At 40.7% G+C, this 22,021-nt stretch overlaps 1 protein-coding gene across 1 annotated transcript; it reads left to right on the top strand.

Annotated features, from left to right (window-relative positions):
- Positions 1-1,780: 1,780 nt before the first annotated feature.
- On the top strand, positions 1,781-21,451 carry LOC310986886 (protein NEDD1-like). The gene is made up of 16 exons (XM_083972989.1): positions 1,781-1,907; positions 4,372-4,520; positions 7,115-7,209; positions 7,314-7,430; positions 7,975-8,115; positions 9,654-9,883; positions 12,084-12,285; positions 13,122-13,254; positions 13,348-13,452; positions 14,134-14,184; positions 14,269-14,358; positions 15,642-15,805; positions 16,596-16,821; positions 17,934-18,075; positions 18,740-18,806; positions 21,086-21,451. The coding sequence occupies exons 2-16, from the start codon at positions 4,382-4,384 to the stop codon at positions 21,188-21,190; spliced, it is 2,007 nt and encodes a 668-aa protein (XP_083829115.1). The 5' UTR covers positions 1,781-1,907; positions 4,372-4,381; the 3' UTR covers positions 21,191-21,451.
- Positions 21,452-22,021: the final 570 nt, after the last annotated feature.

The raw sequence follows: 22,021 nt of genomic DNA on the forward strand, positions 1-22,021 counted from the left end.
TGGATCAGTTTTTCTGAGTAATTTTTTTCCTGTTTTTCTGAGTAATTTTTTTGGATCAGTTTTTCTGAGTAATTTTTTTTCCTGTTTTTCTGAGTAATTTTTTTTTGATCAGTTTTTCTGAGTAATTATTTCTGTTTTTCTGAGTAATTTTTTTTTCCTGTTTTTCTGAGTAATTTTTTTCCCCCTGTTTTTCTGAGTAATTTTTTCCCCTTGTTTTTCTGAGTAATTTTTTCCCCTTGTTTTTCTGAGTAATTTTTTTCCCTGTTTTTTTGAGTAATTTTTTCTCTACTTCGAAATCTCGCGATAACTACGGAAGCCCTAAAGGGCCAAGTCCGTATACATTTTTTTATTATCGTTTTCTCGTGATAACGACTTATTATTTCGTTATCTCGAGATAACAAAGTCTGTTTTCTCGTGATAACGAATTAATTTATTTTGTTATCTCGAGATGACAAAGACCGTTTTCTCGTGATAATGAAATAATCATAGAATGTGTGGTTGACATGGTTGCCTAGCAACATGTTTCCCCGGTGCAATCGCTTCTGCTTACGGGGAAGTAGCAGCTGGTTAGCCGCTGTATGTTCGTAGCAGGGGGCTAATACGTATTAACTGACTCGCCGCTCTGTGTGTGTGTCGCGGTGATAATTTAACCGTGAAAAGTAGGCTACAACACACACAACATAACGTTACAGCCGCAGTGTTGTGAGTGAATCATGTCGGAACAACCAGGCTTCATGAACCCGCTTCACAGACCCCGGTGCTTGGCCGCCGCCGCCGCCGCCGCTGCTCTAGTGGCGGCCGGGCACCGGGGTCTGTGAAGCGGGTTCATGAAGCCTGGTTGTCCCGACATGATTCACTCACAACACTGCGGCTGTAACGTTATGTTGTGTGTGTTGTAGCCTACTTTTCGGCTACAACACACACAACATAACGTTACAGCCGCAGTGTTGTGAGTGAATCATGTCGGGACCAGAGCGATTGCTGGTCTGGACAACCAGGCTTCATGAACCCGCTTCACAGACCCCGGTGCCCGGCCGTAGGTGGCTCACACACCCGGGGAAGGACATCCTGGCAGTTAAGAGGATAAACTTTCTGCTTCTAAGTTGTTGTTAAGTTTAGGAGCAGCGCAGCGGCTCGCGGCTGCAGCTCTGTTCACTTCATACACTGACTCCATTCTCAGTGACTTCGGCTTCCGTAGTTATCGCGAGATTTCGAAGTAGAGAAAAAATTACTCAAAAAAACAGGGAAAAAAATTACTCAGAAAAACAAGGGGAAAAAATTACTCAGAAAAACAAGGGGAAATAATTACTCAGAAAAACTGATCCAAAAAAAATTACTCAGAAAAACAGGAAAAAAATTACTCAGAAAAACTGATCCAAAAAAATTACTCAGAAAAACAGGAAAAAAATTACTCAGAAAAACTGATCCAAAAAAATTACTCAGAAAAACAGAAAAAATTACTCAGAAAAACTGATTTTAAAAAAAATTACTCAGAAAAACAGAAAAAATTACTCAGAAAAACAGGATCTGTATTTTTTTTTATTGAATGAATGCAATAAGCTTCCGTAAATAGCAATGTTTTGTATACTATTTTGAATACTGCGACCCCCTGGCATTGTATTGTTCTTTGTTTTGTATGTTTTACTAAATGTAATACCTGAATTGTCAATAAAATTTGCCTTAAAAAAAAACAAAAAAAAAAAACACCTTTGCGCTGCAGATCAATAAAGTTTAATTGAAGCGCTTCGCCTCGTCGTGTTTGTCCCTCCTCGGGCTCCGTAGTGGCGGTTTCTCAGCTGCAGGCGGGTCCAAAACAAAACCGCGTCAACAACAAACTAACTTTAGTTTAGTGAAAACTCAGAGTGAGTTTCTATAACACGTTCCCAGAGGAGGAGACTGAACCCGAGGTGAGTTATCTACCGGTCACCGGGACTTTCTGTCGGTTAACGGGAGTTTCTGTGTCCTGTTCGGTAACTTTTAGAGCTGTTAGCTGTTAGCATTTAGCTCCTAGCCCAGACTCTCTAACTGTCTGAGTTTGGTTCCGATGTGAAGTTTAAAACTGTTTATCCACTTTAATATGAAACACGAAGGCTTAATGCATAATAAAACCAACTTTAAAAGACTTAAACTGTCTCAAACATCAGTTTACACAAGTTTTAAATGTTGTGTCGAGTCTCCCCGGCAGCGAAGAGGACCATCAAAGTGAATTTAATGTGAATTTACCATAACATCTGTGTCTCTAACTGTGACAGAGAATAACTAAATGTGTTACTAGATTTGCTTCATATTTATGTTTTACTCAGTAAAATATAATGTGAAATTACAGTGTAAAGCTCCATCAGAGCCTTGTTTAATCCCTTCTCTTGTCTCTGTCTGTTTGACGTAAGGGAGTTGTTGTTTGACAGAAAAACTGTTTAAACCACTTAAATCTGAAACACGAAGGCCTTATCTGAAATAAAACCAACTTTAAAAGACTTAAACTGTCTAAAACCTCAGTTTACACAAGTTTTAAATGTTGTGTCGAGTCTCCTGGATGCAGCGAAGAGGATCATCAAAGTGAATTTAATGTGATTTTACCATAAAACATCTGTGTCTGTAACTGTGACAGAGAAGAACTAAATGTGTTAAGATATTTATGTTTTACTAAATAAAATATAAAGTAACATAACAGTGTAAAGCTCCATCAGAGCCTGTGTTTAATTCCTTCTCTTGTCTCTGTCTGTTTGACATAAGAGAGTTGTTGTCTGACAGAAGAGCTGTTTAAAACACTTCTCTCATCTAAAATCTAAAATAAAACCAACTTTAAAAGACTTACACAGTTTCAAACCTCATTTTACAAAAGTTTTAAATGTTGTATTAACTACTCTGGTCCTTGTCAAAGTGAATTTAATGTGATTATACCACAAAAACAATGTGTGGAAAATGTTCTACACCTGTTACTACGTTAATATGAAGCTCTGATTGATTAATTATTGATTAACTGTGTGTTTATCACAGCTCAGTACAACAGTGACAGATAGACAGACAGGTTTAGTTTAGTTTTAGTGTTTTTATTTGCACATTATATAACCTGCATAAACAATGGAAATAATAAAATTAAACATTGTGCAGGAGAGGTAGAAGACAAAAAAGGCTGATAAAAATAATTACCTCCCCTATGTAAAAAAAACAGCAACAGCGGTGGTCTTCAATGTAAGAAGATAATACAGAAATTCATGACATAAAAAATAGAAAAGAAAGACAAATTGACATAGAAAAATGAAAGATACTGAATTACTAATAAAAAAAACAGTTTACATAATGAAAGAAAAAAATTAAATTAATTAAATTAAAGGTACAAATTGACAGATCCAGAAATGTTACAAATCTTAACAAAAAATTATTTTTTCAGTTGTTTTTTTCAGTTACAGGTATTCACAGTAATAAAACATCTGTAACAGAGAAGAACTAAATGTGTTACTACTAGTTTTGTTTCATATTTATGTTTTATTAAATAAAATATAAGTAAAGTGAAGTATAAAGAGAAAAATAATCCAAAACGTTAAAGGGATAGTTCAACATTTTGTCAAATTGGCCCATTGCCATACTCCCTATAGTCATAGCAGTAGGTTTGTTACCTTTAATTGTCGGTGCAAGCTATTTTTAGAACGGCGGTGCAGAGCCGTGAGCTGCTCAGAGCTACGCTACGGAGGCTCATTATGGGATTTCTTGGTTTCTCTCATCAAACTCATCAAATACACAATCCAACAACTCCACAACGCTCTGGTGGACAAGTTGTGAGCTGCACATTCACCACGCTATGAGATAATAACACAACGTTACCACACAGAGTTGTTTTAGAGGGAAATGCAGAGACTGTTGATGAAAAACTGTCCCTGAAGGCATCGTGCATCAGTGGTTTTACATGTATTTCCCTCTAAAACAACTCTGTGTGGTAACGTTGTGTTATTATCTCATAGTGTGGTGAATGTGCAGCTCACAACTTGTCCACCAGAGCGTTGTGGAGTTGTTGGATTGTGTATTTGATGAGTTTGATGGAGGGAAACCAAGAAATCCCATAATGAGCCTCCGTAGCGTAGCTCTGAGCAGCTCACGGCTCTGCTCCGCCGTTCTAAAAACAGCTTGCACTGACAATTAAAGGTAACGAACCTACTGCTATGACTATAGGGATTATGGCAATGGGCCAATTTGACTAAATGTTGAACTATCCCTTTAAAACAGTATAAATGTCTGATCAGAACTTTTCTCTGTTGTTAATTAACGAGCTGGTTTCTATCACAGGAAGTCGTTTAAATGTTGTGTTGTCTCATTTTCTCTCTGGTTTCTGTTAAGAAAAGATTAAATCCTGCTCATGTGTGTGTGTGTGCGCAGGTGTGTTGCCATGGAGGACGCAGCGACCCGCCTGGTGTCCACAGGAGACTGTGTGAAGATCTGGGACGCGGTTTCCATGGCGCCGCTGGAGCAGTTCAACCCCCACAGCAGCAGCCACCCGGTGGCCCAGGCCTGCTGGAGCTCCAACAGTATCCTCACCTCAGCATCTGTCTATAATATGTTAGTTAGTTAGATACTTTAATAATCATTCACAGGGAATTATGGTAGTTAACAGCAGCAGCATTCACATGTGATGTCATTCATTGCATGAATAATAAAAAATAAGAAAGATAACAGCTCTATCTAGAGAATTGCAGACCTGAGTATAAAATGAAGCTAAGCTAGAACTCCCAATAACCTAATAACCTACAAGTAGAAATGCAAATGCAATACATATAAATAAATATAAATAAATACTTCAGAGGTGAAAGACTAAACTTAGTTAATTATAATTTAAAACAACAAGTTATGTTTTAAAGGAAGTAAAGTTGCACATTAGGCTGAGCTATTGCACATTGAAGAGTTTTATGGTGGCGAGGAGGGAGGAAAGATTTCCTGTAGCGTTCCGTCTTAGATCTGGGATATATAATCTATCTATGTCATTTATAATCAATATAATCTATAGTATTCAGTCATATCAAACTGATCAGTAGCCTAGTTTGGTCCCTGAACAGTAGGAAGCTCCACATATAGCCTCTGACTGATCAACCACGAGAGGATGTATCTACATTTCTTCTCTTTTATTTAACTCACGACCACAAACATTAAACAAGATCAATAATCATAATATTCTCCACTTCTGATGATCAGAAAAAACAAAAATATCACTTAAAACAAAGGATGAACGCTCTTCAAAAAGGCACCTGACGTATAAATAACTTTTAGTTTTTCAACTTGTAGTAGACGGAAGATTTTACATGAAACTTTGGCAGACATTTTTTATCTGAAATTCATTATGCTAATTATCTTACACTCAAATAAAATGTGAAACTCATCACCAGGACAGTTTTCATCACAGAGGATAAACCTCTGGCTTCTATCCAATGACTTTTAGGATTCTGCTGTTTTCACTCTAAAATTACAAATGTCCGGTCTAAACTCCTGATTTGGACACAATAAATACTTTTCTAGTTTAAACTCTGTATAAACATCATGATGTCACGCTGCCAAGTTCACTTTTTCCATGTTTGCAGGAAATTGATCTTTCAGTCTCTGTTCAACAGTTTGCTTCAACCAGTCGGTGTTAATACATTTTAGAGAGCCAAAGGTCCGACAGACATCAGTCTTGGACCTTTGGCTATAAACCTAAATATATTGGATTATCTGTTCAACCTGCAGGATTTACATTAAAGCAGAAGTATGTGATATATTTGTGTTAATATAAGTCTTAAATAGTTATATCTTCCGACAGCAATCACTTACATAGAGTGTTTGGTCTGAATCACGGGTCTGTCAGTCACTCTGCTCTGCTCTGAGCCCAGGAGAAAACATTTATCGTATCCTACAGTTTTTATCCAATGAGGAGAGAGAACGGCATGCAGGGCTGTGTGTGCAGCCAAGGGACGCCGTGAATGTGGTGACGTAGCGACGAGGACTGTTACGGTGCGTTCAAGGAAACTCGTATTTTTCCGACCTGTGAAGTGGTACCAGTTCGATCTGGTACGAGTTCACGGGTCAGAAGTTACGAGTGGCCGTTATAGTGACTTTCACCGGTAAAACAGGTCGGAAAAACACGAGTGGGTTGCCTGGAACGCTACAAAGTCGCAAGTTGTGACTTGAAGCTGTAATTTACGATTTCAAAATCCTGCCTGGAACGCAGCATTAGCCAAAACGACCGGACCACTTACTTCTGCTTTAAGATTGAGATTTATTTTACACAGTTAAAAATACACAAAGTAAAAGGAACGATTTGATAATTTACAGAGCTGGAAGAGGCGAAAACTCAAAGAGCTTATTAGACGTCTCCACCTGTAGGTAACAATGAAATATAATGTCAAACAAAACAAAAAAACGGAACATACAACAATCAGAAATATATAAATAATATTAATAAAATAAAAATTATAGGGAAATTACACAAAGAGATAAACGATCAAAATATATAAATGTAAATGTACTTTATTTATACAGCCCTTTAAAACAAACCTTTCGGTGTACCAAAGTGCTTTACAGTGGGTCATAAAAGAGAAGAACAAAATAAAAAACAGTGAAGACAATAAAATGCAGCAAAATCAAATAAGTTAAAATTAGATAAAATAAGATAAAAGTGTCATCATGCTACTGGGTATTAAAAGCCATCCTAAATAAATATGTTTTTAACCTCGATTTAAAAACACCCAGGTCAGAAATGAGGCGCATCTGAAAATCAAATAAACAAAAAAAAGGCTTTAAGGATATTACACAAAGAAAGTTAATGTTTGTCTTCTTGTCCATGATTTATGCCAGAACAGAAAATTAAACAATGTTTCAGACCTTTGTAATCTTTGACAACTAACTTTTTTTTAAATTCTAAAATATTCCTGGGTGTGAGCAGGAATGTTTTCCTCCTTTAAATGGTAAATGGTCTGTATTTATATAGCGCTTTTCTACCTGAAACGATACCCAAGCGCTTTACAGTACATCACATTCACCCTTTCACACACACATTCACACACTTACACACATTTAGGACCTTTATGAATGAATAGACATGTGCAGCTGTTGTTGTTGTTGTTGTTGTTAAGCAGCTTAACGACGGCGTCAGACCACTACCTGGTCACGTCCAGCAGCAGCGGAGACAAACTGGTCGTGTCCAGTCTCAAGTCCAGTCCTGCTGCCGTGGTGGAGCTGGGGGAGGGGGTGAGTGATTGTGACGAGCGTTGTTTTCTCCGTGCTCGCCTGAACGCACCAGCAGGTAACTGACCCTCTGCTCTCTGTGTGTGTGTGTGTGTGTGTGTGTTCAGAAACAACAGACCCGTGTGTGTCTCAGCTCGTCTTCTCAGTTCCTGGCGAGCGGCGGTCTGGACCACGGCGTCCACATCTGGGACCTGAAGACCAAGAGGCTTCACCGCTCCCTCAAGGTGAGACTCATTTTTAAAATGTTTAGATTTTTTTATATTGTGCAATGTGCATTTGTTCGCCTTTTTTACATCTTTTTTACATCATTTGAAAAGGGTTTAAGTTCACTTTATAATGGAGTATGTTAATTTCTAGGCTCCTACAGTGTTTGTGTGCAGATAAATGTTAAAATGCAGCAGTTTACCTCAGTCTAGATCTCATTCTGTCAGAAAGGTTTCAGAAGCCTCTTTTATTTTTGCCTCTTTTCTGCAGTCCAGGCTTTTGAAAAGACAGTAAACATATACTGTATATTGCTGCTGAATAAACCTTAAAAACTGACTGACATGTGATGTGTATTTTTGGGGGAAATATGGTTCCTGGAATAGTCTGAAGACAATCATCATCATTCAACTGTTTCACTGCTGTTTAAGACTAAACATCGAGAAAATCGTAGAATCACAATTTAAATCGAATCGGCATCCAAAAACATCATAGAAGAATCGAATCAGGAGAAAAGCGTATCGTCCCAGCCCTGTCTCTCTCTGTCTCTGTGTGTCTGTCCCTCAGGACCATAAAGAGGAGGTGACGTGCGTGTCCTTCAACGCCACCGACAGCTGCGTGGCGTCCGGCTCGAGCAGCGGAGACCTGGTGCTCCACAGTCTGACCACCAACGTGTCCAGCAGAGCCTTCGGACACGGAGCTAACCAGGTCACACACCACCGCCACATCACTGCAGCACTACCTCACTACCTCACTAGCTCAGCTCCATCACAGAGTCACACACAGTCAGATTTCTGGAATTTAGATTTTTAAGTTGATTTGTGAATGAGCTTGATGCCTGATTGCTCAAAGGAAAAACCCTTATATGTATATATTATATATTATATACAGTATATTATGGGTGGTAGGGAGAGTATATACAGCTCTGGAAAAAAATTAACAGACCACTCCCAAAATGATCAGTTTCTCTGGTTTTACTGTTTATAGGTATGTGTTTGAGTAAAATTAAATTAAAAAAATGTTGTTTTATTCTATCAACTACCGACAACATTTCTCCCAAAATTGAAATAAAAATATTGTCATTTAGAGCTTTTATTGGCTGAAAATGACTAAACTAGTCTAAATAACAGAAATATCAAGTCTTTTCAGACCTTGAATAATAATAATAATGCAAAGAAAACATGTTCATATTTATTCCTAAACAACACAGCAAGAATATTTTAACTCAGGAAGAGTTTATAGTGTGCTGTAGGTAGAAATATATTTAACAATAATATTTAAAATGTTAATTATTTACATTTTAAACGTTTCTACCCAACAGCATTCTGATACAGATCAATATTGGATCAATAATTGTAGATGATCAGAAGCTGAAGCCGTCGTCAGACAAGTTTTTATTTTTTATTTTTTATTTTTTAATTAATCTGAGTTGTAAAAGGGTAGGCGTAATAAGCTATGCTTCAGCCTATGCCTTTTCGGTCCAAATTTTCTTTTTCTGTTTACTTATTGTTAAAGCAGAAGTGAGTGATATATTTGTGTTAATCTAAGTCTTAAATAGTTATATCTTCCGACAGCAATCACTTCTATAGAGTGTTTGGACTGAAACACGGGTCTGTCAGTCCCTCTGCTCTGCTCTGAGCCCAGGAGAAAACTTTCCTTGTATCCTACAACCTTTATCCAATGAGGAGAGAGAACGGCATGCAGGGCTGTGTGTGCAGCCAAGGGACGCCGTGAATGTGGTGACGTAGGGACGAGGACTGTTATGGTGCGTTCAAGGAAACTCGTATTTTTCCGACCTGTGAACTCGTACCAGTTCGATCTGGTACGAGTTCACGGGTCAGAAGTTACGAGTGGCCGTTATAGTGACTTTCACCGGTAAAACAGGTCGGAAAAACACGAGTGGGTTGCCTGGAACGCTACAAAGTCGTAAGTTGTGACTTGAAGCTGTAATTTACGATTTCAAAAGCCTGCCTGGAACGCAGCATTAGCGAAAACGACCGGACCACTCACTTCTGCTTTAATTCAGATTGATGTTTTTCTTTATTTACTTTTTCTTTCTGGTTTGTTGCTTTTCTTTTAATGACATGTATTGACTGAAATAAACTAAACTAAACTAAACAAGTTTAAATGTTTCTCATCTTGTTTTTCTAAACGATGCGTTCGAGTGCTGTCGGTATTTAAAATGTTAATTATTTACATTTTAAACATTTTGACTGACGTTGTGTTTTGTTTCTCTGTTTCTGCAGCCGGTGCACGACCTGCGTCTGTCGTTGCTACGGCGCTCGTTGCTAGGCGTGGTGTCGGACAGCGGCACGGTGGCGCTGTGGGACTCGAACACGCAGAAGGAGCTGCACGTGTTCGACGGCGCCCACAAGGCGCCGGGCAGCGGCGTGGCCTTTTCCCCCGCCAGCGAACTGCTGGTCGTCAGCGTCGGGCTGGACAAGAAGATCGTCTGCTACGACACGGCCAGCAGGATGTACGGATATATACCTCCTCTCTTCCTCTTTCTCTTCCTCCTCTCTTTCCCTCCTCCTCTTCCTCCTCTTCTGCTACGACACCGCTAGTAGGATGTAAGGATATATATATACCTCCTCTCTCTTCCTCCTCTTCTTCCTCTTTCTCTCTTTCCCTCCTCTTCTCTCTCTTCTGCTACGACACGGCTAGTAGGATGTAAGGATAAATATACCTCTTTCTCTACCTCCTCTCTTTCCCTCCTCTTCCTCTCTTCCTCCTCTTCTGCTACGACACCGCTAGTAGGATGTAAGGATATATACCTCTTCTTTACCTCCTTCTCTTCCTCCTCTCTTTCCCTCCTCTTCCTCCTCTTCCCTCTCTTCTGCTACGACACCGCCAGTAGGATGTAAGGATATATGTCATGTTATGTTATGTTTATTTATTTGATATGGACATCACAAATACATTAAGACTGTTCCAGTGGACAGACCAGATGCTTTGCTTGAGTGTGTTTAGCACAAGTGCTAATTTTCAACACCAGTCCATAGGCGGCTAATCTAAAAATACAGACCATAATATCAACAGTATGAGATAAAACCAAGTGCATGATACTACATCATGACAGTAGCAGACTAAAAAAAAATATATATATATACCTCCTCTTCTCCTCTTTCTCTTCCTCCTCTTCTGCTACGACACGGCCAGCAGGATGTGAGGATCACTCTTCTTTACCTTTGCCTCTTCTTCCTCCTCTCTTTCCCTCCTCTTTCCCTCCTTTTCCTCCTCTTCTGCTACGACACGGCCAGCAGGATGTAAGGAGTGCTCTTTACCTCTTTTTGTCTTTCTTTCCCTCTCTTTCTTCCTCCTCTTCTGCTACGACACGGCCAGCAGGATGTAAGGATACCTCTTCTTTACCTCTCCTCTTCTTCCTCCTCTTTCTCTCTTTCCCTCCTCGTCTGCTACGACACGGCCAGCAGGATGTAAGGATACCTCTTCTTTACCTCTCCTCTTCTTCCTCCTCTTTCTCTCTTTCCCTCCTCGTCTGCTACGACACGGCCAGCAGGATGTAAGGATACCTCTTCTTTACCTCTCCTCTTCTTCCTCCTCTTTCTCTCTTTCCCTCTTCGTCTGCTACGACACGGCCAGCAGGATGTAAGGATACCTCTTCTTTACCTCTCCTCTTCTTCCTCCTCTTTCTCTCTTTCCCTCTTCGTCTGCTACGACACGGCCAGCAGGATGTAAGAAACTCCTCTTCTCCTCTTTCTCTTCCTCCTCTTCCTCTCTTTCCCTCCTCTTCCTCCTCTTTCCCTCCTCTTCCTCCTCTTCTGCTACGACACGGCCAGCAGGATGTGAGGAGCGCTATACTTTACCTCTCTCTGTCTCCTCTTCTTCCTCCTCTTCCTCTCTACCTCTTTTTGTCTCTCCTCTTCCTCCTCTTCCTCTTTCTTCCTCCTCTTCCTCTCTCCCTCCTCTTCCTCACTCTTTCTTCCTCTCCCTCCTCTTCCTCTTTCTTCCTCCTCTTCCTCTCTCTCTCCCTCCTCTTCCTCTCTCTCCTCTTCCTCTTCGTCTCTCTCCCTCTTCCCCCCCCTCCTCTTCCTCCTCCTTTTTTTTTATTATTTAAAAGGGACAATACACATTAATGAACATTCGTACGTGTGCACAAATGTAAATGCGTCAGAGTTAGCAACTTGCTAATTTGCATCCGTAGTCCCTTGGCAGGTAACACACAAACAGACAGAAACACACAAGAATTATACAGTGGTTCACAATCATATATATATAATCATATACACACCTATACAATAAGTGCATGTGATCTGTAAAGTGCCTGGTAGAAAGTGCCAGTTTCTAAAGTGGTAGGTAAAGTAAATAGGTAAAGTGCAAGTCTAAATGGATGAATCCAGAATGTGATGGCCTGCACCCGCCGCCTGGGGTGGACCAAGACATTGGAGACAGTAGCAGCAGTTATAGAAGAGCCATTCACACACATACTTACAGAGATAAATTGCAATATAGAAAAATAAGACAAATGCAGTGCATGCATACATACGTATATGTAGGCGCGCACTGCACAACAAAACAAAAATCATGACAGCCAGAAGTATAGAGTAAGGCGGACGGACACCGAGCGAAGATCCCGCCTAGTCATGATTACAGACTTGGTTTGTTTTAAGCCAGTTTTTGAGGTGGACCTTCATGACGTTGTCCCCTCTCCTCCTCAGCGTGCTGCGGTCGATCCGGGCCGACGCTCCGCTGACGGCGGTGGACTTCACGCCGGACGGCACCGGCCTGGTGGTCGGCTCCACACAGGGGAAGATCTTCCACTACGACCTGAGGAACTCCGGCGCTCCGACCCGGACCACCGCCGCACACAGGACCTCGGTCAGCTGCCTGCGTTACCAGAGCAACGCCGGCCGGAGCAAGGTGACCACCGGACACGCCCCCACATCTATAGGCCACGCCCACAAATACAGACCACACCCATAGCAACAATCTGAACGCTGGATGTGACGGTTTTACCAACATTTTACAGACTGGACCTTTAAACCTCAGGAGGATAATGCACTGCAAAAACTCTAAATCTTTCCAAGAATATTTGTCTTATCTTGTCAAAATGTCTCAGTTCTAGTCAAAACTAAACTCTTTCCACTTAAAATAAGACTCGTCGCCTAAAAAATGAATGAATGAATACTTTATTTCAAACATGTGAATAACATATCACACTTGAAGCACTAGTCGATAAAACCCTTTGTATGTTTGAAAAGGAGTAGGAAGAAGCATTACCTTATTAATTCCTACCCCTTCTCCACCTAGTACCTAGTACTATAAATTATCTTACTTCCTGTGTATCCTGTTGACTTGTTTTTAGATCATTTTCATTTGTTTCAAACAAATTTTCACTTGAAATAAGTAGGAAAATCTGCCAGTGAAAGCAAGTTTTTGTGTGTTTGTAATAAGAAAGAAAAACTTGCTCCACAATCAGATTTTTCTACTTATTTCAAGTGAAAATCTGCTTGAAAGAAGTAAAAAGTGTCTAAAAACAAGCTGCTTTTAATATGATGAGTCTTATTTTTAGTAGAATGAGGTTTGTTTTGACTAGAAATAAGACAAATATTCTTGGATAGATTTAGAGTTTTTGCAGTGAGACGCGATGGTGAAGGAATGAAAATAAAATGATAGTTTAATGACGTTATAATAATGTTCAGATATAAATGTGTAACTGATCAGATCTATAACCCCCCCCCCCCTCTCTCCTCCAGTCCAGTAAACTGGGGTCTAAGATCTCCAGCACCAAGCGCTCTTCCTCCTCCTCCTCCTCCAAAGTGTCCAGCAGCCAATCAGACGCCGCCGCCGCCTCAGGCTCCGCCCCCCAGCGCCAGGTGATGGGAACAGGTGGGTGACGATGACATCACGATGACGTCACTGAGGTGAGAAGCTGCTGCTCACACCAGCTGACCTCTGACCTGTGTGTGTGTGTGTGTCCAGCAGGCGGCGCCGCAGGTGAGCCGACGTCCAGAGAGGCTGAAGGTCGTCAGGGGTCGGAGGCTGTGGGCCGCAACAGTCTGGACGTCTTCTCACCGGCACGAGAAGGTCAGAGGTCACCGGGACGACCAGTCCTGACCGGGTTTACACTGACTTAATGATTAGAGAGTTTAAATAAACCGATCACCGATCAATATCATTTACACGCCGTTAAATACGTCATAATGTCAAGAAATAACGGTTAAGTAACGTTATGTTTTTGTATTAAAGCTCTTTTAAAGCTCCTTCAAAATAAAAGACATGCAAAGAGAGTTATTATTGATTAGAAAAGGTAGATGTTTGTGTTAAAACTCCTTCAAAATAAAAGTAGATGTTTGTGTTAAAGCTCCTTCAAAATAAAAGTAGAGGTTTGTGTTAAAGCTCCTTCAGAATAAAAGTAGACATTTGTGTTAAAGCTCCTTCAAAATAAAGGTAGAGGTTTGTGTTAAAGCTCCTTCAGAATAAAAGTAGACATTTGTGTTAAAGCTCCTTCAAAATAAAGGTAGAGGTTTGTGTTAAAACTCCTTCAAAGTAAAGGTAGAGGTTCGTGTTAAAGCTCCTTCAAAGTAAAGGTAGAGGTTCGTGTTAAAGCTCCTTCAAAGTAAAGGTAGAGGTTCGTGTTAAAGCTCCTTCAAAATAAAGGTAGAGGTTCGTGTTAAAGCTCCTTCAAAATAAAGGTAGAGGTTTGTGTTAAAACTCCTTCAAAATAAAGGTAGAGGTTTGTGTTAAACCTCTGTCCGTCTGTCTCAGACTCCAGGACGCCGGGGACGAGCGCAGAGACGCCGTTTGGACGAACTCACGGTACGACGTCTAACTGACCGACCGATACTGCCGTTGGAACGACGCTGCAGCTTCCTGACTAACCTGAGCTCTGTGTTTCCATAGTAACCAGCCTGGAGATGCTGTCGCGGCAGGGGGAGGGGCAGCAGGTGGTGGGACGCGCCAGTCTGGACATCTTCTCCCCCGTCAGAGAGGGTGAGGTTTCATGAGTAATCCCAGTTTATATAGGCAGACCATGTGGAAAGTATTAGTTACGTGTGGAATAGGTGTGAAATTGATAGTTGTGTGCAAATATATTATGAACACAGCTTACAGTTTATTATACTGCTCTTTTCTGAAGATATAGGGTATAAGGTATCTGGACCATTGCATAATATAGATAGATAGATAGATGGATAGATGGATAGATAGATGGATAGATAGATAGATAGATAGATAGATAGATAGATAGATAGATAGATAGATAGATAGATAGATAGATAGATAGATAGATAGATAGATAGATAGATAGATAGATAGATGGATGGATGGATGGATGGATGGATGGATGGATGGATAGATTTACTCTATTAATCCCAAAGGAAATTCAGGTGTGGTCAACTGCTCACAGAAGAATCAGTCACACACGTACGATAAAAACTGGCAACCTCAGTGTTGATTAGGTGACTTTTTGACAATGCTTTGGCCATCCTTATGGTTATGAGGTTTCCAGGACAAAGATTCATCAAGCACTATGCCAAGGAAATGTGTACAATGCACATTAGTTAAAGGTATTATATCAATTTCAATTTTAAAGGCCCCATGGCATGAAAAATGTGATTTTGGTTATGTTTTGGTGCTTGGGGAGGTCTTTAGGCCACGTATAAACTGCCCCGTGCATCAAACTGGTTATAAACGGAGAAACACACACCGCCCATTTGTAGGAACATTCTCTTTGAGACGAGCAGATAGCACTTCCTCCTTTCTGTGATGTCACACACAAGGTAACTCCGCCCACCGTGACCAGTTGTTTTTTTTCAATTTTTATGAATGCAGCTTAGGTTTCAGTTACTTGCCTGTGATTGGCCCGACCACACGCCACTCTAAAACAGTGAGCCAATCAGAGGAGAGGTTCTCATTCTCTCTTCTGATTGGCCAAATGACCTGTGCCTGCTAGAGCTCCAGAAAGAGGCAACAGAAAGGGGCAGTATAACGATATTAAGCAGATCACAGGTCCTCAAAACCAATGATACATCTTGTTAGGGAAATAAACCCAGAGAAAAGTGCACAGCATGGGCCTTTAAGAGAAGAATTAGGTATCCCTGGTTTTAATCCAAAGCAGATAAAACAAGATTTTTTGATATTAAATGATAGTTTGTTGGATTTAAACCAAATAGATATTTTACCAAGTTCTTCATTAAATACATCTGTGATGGTATTGAGGTCTTTATGAGAATAGAACAGACTTCTAGACATCATCATCTGTATCTGTGTGTCAGACTGCCCCTCAGGAACCGGCTCTCACCGTAAAACCCCCCTGGTGGCGTCGGCCGCTCGCTGCTACAGCCCGCTGTCCATCTTCCAGACCCCGCCCCCCATCAAGGAGGAGGAGCCAATCACCGCTGCTGCTGCCGCCACTGCCGAGTCATGTGACCCCAGGAAGGTATTATGGGATGTTTTTCTTCTTTATCATGTCTTCTTTCAGACCAGAGGAGAGAAACGGTAGAAAATCCACTTTAAGGTTTTTATTTATTTTACTTCATCATCAGTAGATTTCTCCTAAACTCACCAGGAGTTAGTCTGAGCCATGTCATGTCAGGTGTCGTTGTACAGCTCTCTCTCTCCTGAACAATGATGTCATTTCCTTTGTATCATAGCAACAAATCATAAAAGTAGGATTGACAATAACAATCTGTGTAGTTTTACAGTCCAAGTCTTTAAAGGCCGTTTCCTCAGAAAGAGTTTTTCAGACTCAGACTCCTCTCTAGAAATCTCCACTTCAGCAGCACTTCCAGACACCAAACCTTCCACTTTGATCCCTTTCTATATTCTGAAGGTTTTTACAGAGGGGATTGTTGATATATCATTCACAGCCTCATTTATACAACATTTTATTACTACAAACATGGAGACATTAGATGTTTTAAAGGGCTGGTGACAGTATTTTCTCATTTACAGAGTGATAAAAAGAGATATCCACAATCCTCCTCTGGAAAAACTAAAGACTCTAATGTGTCAACTAAATAAAACAAAGCAGCTTTATCCATTGTTCAGGTTTCTGTTCTGGAAATATATGCAAATTAGCGCATATTTCATTAGATATTGCCTCATTTACATATTAAAACATCAAATAGTGATATCTGTTAGTTTAAATTTTTACTCTATTCACCTGTAGCGTCTCAGTTTAAGCTTCTTCTTGTCACCGTGGTAACCGTTCTTCTTCGTGGCCGCAGGCGGAGAAGTCGAGCAGCTCCAGTCTGGAGGGGGAGGGGCAGACCACGCCCACTTCCTGCTCCCAGCAGCAGTCGACCAATCACAGCCAGCAGCCGGCGGCGCCGCCCTTCTTCACCCCGGAGCCCGGGCTGCGGCGGCCCAACGGCCTCCAGGCTCAGCTCAGCTACGACTCCCCGCTGCCGCTCCCCGCCGCCGGAGCTCCGCCCACCGCCGCAGGTCAGGCCCGTTGCCATAGAAACCCACCGTTTAGAAACAAACATGGCTGCTGCCAGGGAAAAACTAAAGAAAAACAGTTTTACTCTGATTTATGAATTTTTCTTTTTCTTTTCTCTGTTTTAATTTAATTTAATATATATATATATACACACACACACACACACACTTTTTTATATATATTTATCTATTTTATTTAATCTTTTTTTCCCCCATTTCATATGAATTTGTTGGTAATTTGTTTTGCTTGTTAGGGTGACATTGGGTGTGCACTACTGACATGTAAAGTATATTTTGTGAATCATTCAGGTATTTAAAAACAAACAAGTAAAAGTCTAACACAGTGATTTTCAACCACTGTGCCGCGGCACACTAGTGTGCCGTGAGCGTTCGCCAGGTGTGCCGTGGAAAATTACCAAATTTAACTTAATTGATCCAAACTAGCGATGCACATTTTGAATTTTTTTTTCAGACCGATAACCGACGCTCGTAAGCGGTTATAACCGTTAACAGATGAGATTCAACACTCCATCAAGTGTTGTGTGACTAGGCTTGTGCCGACCAGCCGGTCTCTTTTTGTTTGTTAGTTTTTTATTTTTATAAAACACATGCACGCGTTGCAGGTTGCACTCAGAGTTTGTTCTGACTGACTGTTGACAAGCTCCCATGAGTTGATTGACAGCTAAAAAAATAAAATAAAATAAAAAGAGCGAGTCAAATCAGAATCCAAGTTCTTGTTATCAGTTAACAGTTTGTGTCCAAACAAATATCATTTAGCTCCTAAAATAATTTGGCTTTGTTGAGCATCTGTGTCTGCAATAGTGACTGTCTGGTAGAGTTGGCTAATAAAACAGGACTCTTTATGTCAATGGGTGTAGAGGCAGAAGCACAATGACCAGGCCTTAGCAATGACCATTACTGAGTCAGAACAAACTAACTACACTGTAAGAGACAATATTTGTATTATAGTTGCTGTATTAGGCTGCATTGTGTCATTTTGTAACATTTTTGGTTAGTGGTGTGCCGCGGGATTTTTTTAATGAACAAAATGTGCCGTGGCTCAAAAAAGGTTGAAAAACACTGCTCTAACATTCCTGTCTCTTCTGTCTCTTCCGTCCCTGCAGGAGCGTCTCTGTCGGCCGCCGTGTCCTCGTCTCTGTCCCAGAACATCGTGGAGGTTCTGGGTCAGAGCGGAGCAGCTCCTCTCACCTCGCTGCAGATCCACTTCATCCAGAACATGATCCACGACACGCTGGAGGAGTTCAGGTCTCAACACCAACACACTCACACTTCATTCAGTTAGTTTTACCTTTTACAAAGTGTTTTATTAAATAACACATGAACATGAAGTGTTTTCTGTTTTCTGTTCTAATAATAATGATACAATGAATTCAAGTACATATTAAAGGATAATTACCGTTTTTTACAATCTGGACCTTATCTCTGAGCGCAGCGCGGCTCATTCTGATAATAATCATTCTGCTTCGGCATTCGGGTCCATTTTTATCTCAACCAGCCGGAGCTTTAGTGAGATGACATCATCCAGGTCAGAGGTCAGTAGGTCAACCTACAGACCCCGGATGTTGATAACAGCTAACCCCGGACTCAGAGGGGAATAGCACTAGCCTATCAGAACTAAATATTGGTGAAATGAAGGAGTTTCTCTGCAGATAATGTGTTATTTAGAGGCTGCATTCTGCTGCCCTGTAGACTCCATTATACGGATATACGCGCCTCTCGGCTGGAGCTCATTTCATCACAACCACTTGGAATGACACCAAAGTTATCTGGGGGAGGAAATTATCGGATTTTATGATAGAAATAAGGTCCAGGTTGTAAAAAACAGTAATTATCCTTTAATGTTTATAGAAAGAAACTAAACTTCCAGTTTGTCCCAGTTGACTGTGGTGTCGTTGTGTTTCCTCTTCAGAGACACGTGTCACAGAGACATCGTCAACCTGCAGGTGGAGATGGTCCGACAGTTCTACATCCAGCTGGTACGACCTCATCTTTAACCCCGTGTTTTATATTTAGTCTCTGTCCTGCGTCACACGTCCTCCTTAGTGTTGGATCATATTTAGTCAAACTCGTCCTGTTTTCATTTATGTGATACATAGCTTGTCCAAAAAGACAGGCTTTTTTTTTTTTTTCAACTTTTTAAATTGATTTTCCTCATTTTGAACATAAAACATAACAGACAATATCATAACCTTTATTTAAACTCGGAGATATATTGAGGAGTAACCTCATTTACAATATAGCCCAGATGAAACACAGAACACACAAGGTCAGAAGACAAGACATTTGAAACATACAAAAACATAACAGAATACCAGAATTTAAGGTGACTATAGGGTAAATTGAAACATAGTTAAAAGCACGAGCAGTTAGAGGTAAAATAAGATGTAGTTATGGCTTTAAACTGTCCCATTGATAAAAGTGAGGTAAGTTTCAGATGATTCTGCAGAGTGTTCCAGGTTGTAGGTGCAACAGTAAGAGAAGCTGGTCTTTCCAAGTTGGGTGTTAACAGAGGGAAGCTGCAGTGTGAGCCGGTCTGTTGAGCGTGTACGATAGAGCACCTGCATTGAAAGATACTAGTGAGTTAATACAGACACCATACACATTTACACGTACACGTTTACATAAAAAGGTCATTTAAGTTGTATTAACTGATGCATCTCAAAATGAAAGATAGACAGATGAAGGGGATTAATTAAACAAAAACAAAAAGGATTATACATAAATATATACCGTACTTCTCAGATTATAAGCCGCTACTTTCTTCCCGCCCCGGTGTCCCAGCTCTCGTCTCTGCACCGCAACACAAACGCGCTCCGTAACCCCTAATCTTTTGTTTATGACGGTTAAGACGACACAAACACACACCGTAACATCGTATATGTTACGTAACGTTATCCACCGCTCCATTTATTGATGTTTCTCCGGCTTCGTTGTCAACAGATGCACATGGAGGAGAGGAGCGGAACCAGAACAGACTGTCACAGTTCCTACTGTCTTTCTGTGGAAATATCTCATGTTACAACATGAAAACCTGACGCTTATATTCAAGTGCGGCCTATATATGTTTTTTTTTAAAGCTGTACAGAAAAGAAAATTGAATTTGATTCCACTGTGGGTCTTAACATTAGAGTAATCACTCATCTATCAGACGATGGAGCCCAAACTTTGTGTAAAATTCTATTTTCCAGTAAATCCGGGATGAAAGTGTGGTAGTTTTTTTTCACATTGGATAATGCAGGAACACGGATTATACATCAGCCTGCACACGATTCATCAGCCACTGATATTGGATCCGTCATCCGTCATTCAAACATCCGAGACACACACACACACACACACACACGCTCGGTCTCGCCCCAAGCTTTGAATATCCCGCCCGCTCGATAACGACCAATCAAATTTGTTTTCTTTACTCGGGTAAACTCGTAGAAGGAGGCGACAAACAGGACAAACGGCCATTTCTGAACACCTTTAAACTTTAGCTGGTGCGGCTTATACTCAGTCGCGCTGTATAGTCCGAAAAGTACGGTGTATATACCCAAACATGTATACACTCTTCAAAAGTAAAAAAAACTAAACAGAGACAGGAATAAAAAAGTTATTTTCCTTCTACACACTCTAATATTTCATTGGACCGCCTGTAGCTGTGATTACCGCATGCATTCACTGTGGCATCGTTTCATTGAGCTTCTGCAACGTCACAACATTTATTTCCGTCCAGTTGCATTAAAGGGACAACGAGGAGTTTTGTAAAAGCGAAGTGTTTTCCCACTACATTTATGAGCCTCCGCACCGTGAAATTCTTTGACCGGCGCAAGACAGACTCATGTTTTCATTCATCAAGAATTAAAGTCAGAGGTTGGAAGACGATCACATACCGTCGTAGTTCCCACCATAAACGGAGATTCGGCGGCGTTATTCTCATGACTCACCACGAAACCGAAAGTAAAGAAACGCTGGTCGGCTCGCCCAGCATTTCCACCACCACTAATAATAACAAAATAACTATAGAGACAAAACCATATATTTATCTAAAATGGACCATTAACAAGTGGTAACGTAGATTCATCCACATTAATATCAGACTTTTTATAACCAAATAGAAACTCCTCGTTGTCCCTTTAATGTTTCAGAGACTCTCAGTGGGCTCAGGTCTGGACTCCGTGGTCACATTGGACCACATGACGGTTCCTCACTCTCCTTCCAGCCTATAATAATCTCTACTGTCTGACCTGTGTGTGTGTTTGTGCTGCAGAACGAGATCCACGGCCTGATAGAGAGATACTCGGTGAACGAGTCTCTGGTGGAGGAGATCGAGAAGCTGAGGGAGGAAAACCGCCGGCTCAAGACCAACTACTGACCTGGGACCAGCCGAGCTCCTTCTGCCAATCACAGCCGAGGGGCGGAGTCTCCCTCCTCCGACCGAAACCCCAGCCGTGCCTCCTGTTGCCGCCGGCGACGCAGCATCGACAGAGTGACGTGTTTGTAGCTGGAGACAGAAAGTTGAACTGATGATGAACGTTTGTTTGAATCTTTGTAATTTAATCCAGATATATAAAGTGTGTAAAGACGAGGAGCATGTTCAGTCTGTTTGTATGAAGAATAAAAATATTAAAACAAATCCCATAATAATATCTGACTAAGTAACCCATCACAGGTTAAATGAGGCTGTGATGAAGTTAAACACACACGTTGTTTCCTGTTCTAGTCATCAGTTTTTTTCCTCCGTATGAAACATTTTAAAGAACAAACAGTAAAAACATCAGAGTTTATAAAGTGCAGAGTGAGTCAAGCTGCAGCAAAATGGAGAAATAAGATTAAAGGAAATACTAACAAACACCTACATATCAGTTAAACTAGAAAACGACCCCAAAAAGTAACACAATTACTACTAAAAGTAACAAATGACTTTATGCTTTGATCTTTACTCTGACATTCAGTGTGAAACTGTTTGAACGACATTCACACGGTTAAAGGGTTAAATCCAGTTTCCTGTTTGGTTTAGTTTAGACTTTGTGTTCAGGGAAAAGTAGGAAATCCTCCCAGGAATGTTTCTGTTTGGAGAATCAATAGAGTGATTGGTTTGGTTGGTTTATTTATTTAGCAGCACACATTTCTATTCAATGGGAACGAAGCCGATTGGCTCGTACATAAGTTCCACCCCTATAACAAATTACAACAAGACACATTT

This window comes from Trachurus trachurus (genome assembly GCF_905171665.1).
Source record: "Trachurus trachurus genome assembly, chromosome: 6".
Lineage (NCBI taxonomy): Eukaryota > Metazoa > Chordata > Actinopteri > Carangiformes > Carangidae > Trachurus > Trachurus trachurus.

Coding starts and splice junctions, on each gene's coding strand:
- LOC310986886 (XM_083972989.1), top strand. CDS start 4,382: ATGGAGGACGCAGCGACCCGCCTGGTGTCCACAGGAGACTGTGTGAAG. Junction 12,286..13,121: donor GCAACGCCGGCCGGAGCAAG/GTGACCACCGGA, acceptor TCTCTCCTCCAG/TCCAGTAAACTGGGGTCTAA. Junction 14,359..15,641: donor CTTCTCCCCCGTCAGAGAGG/GTGAGGTTTCAT, acceptor TCTGTGTGTCAG/ACTGCCCCTCAGGAACCGGC.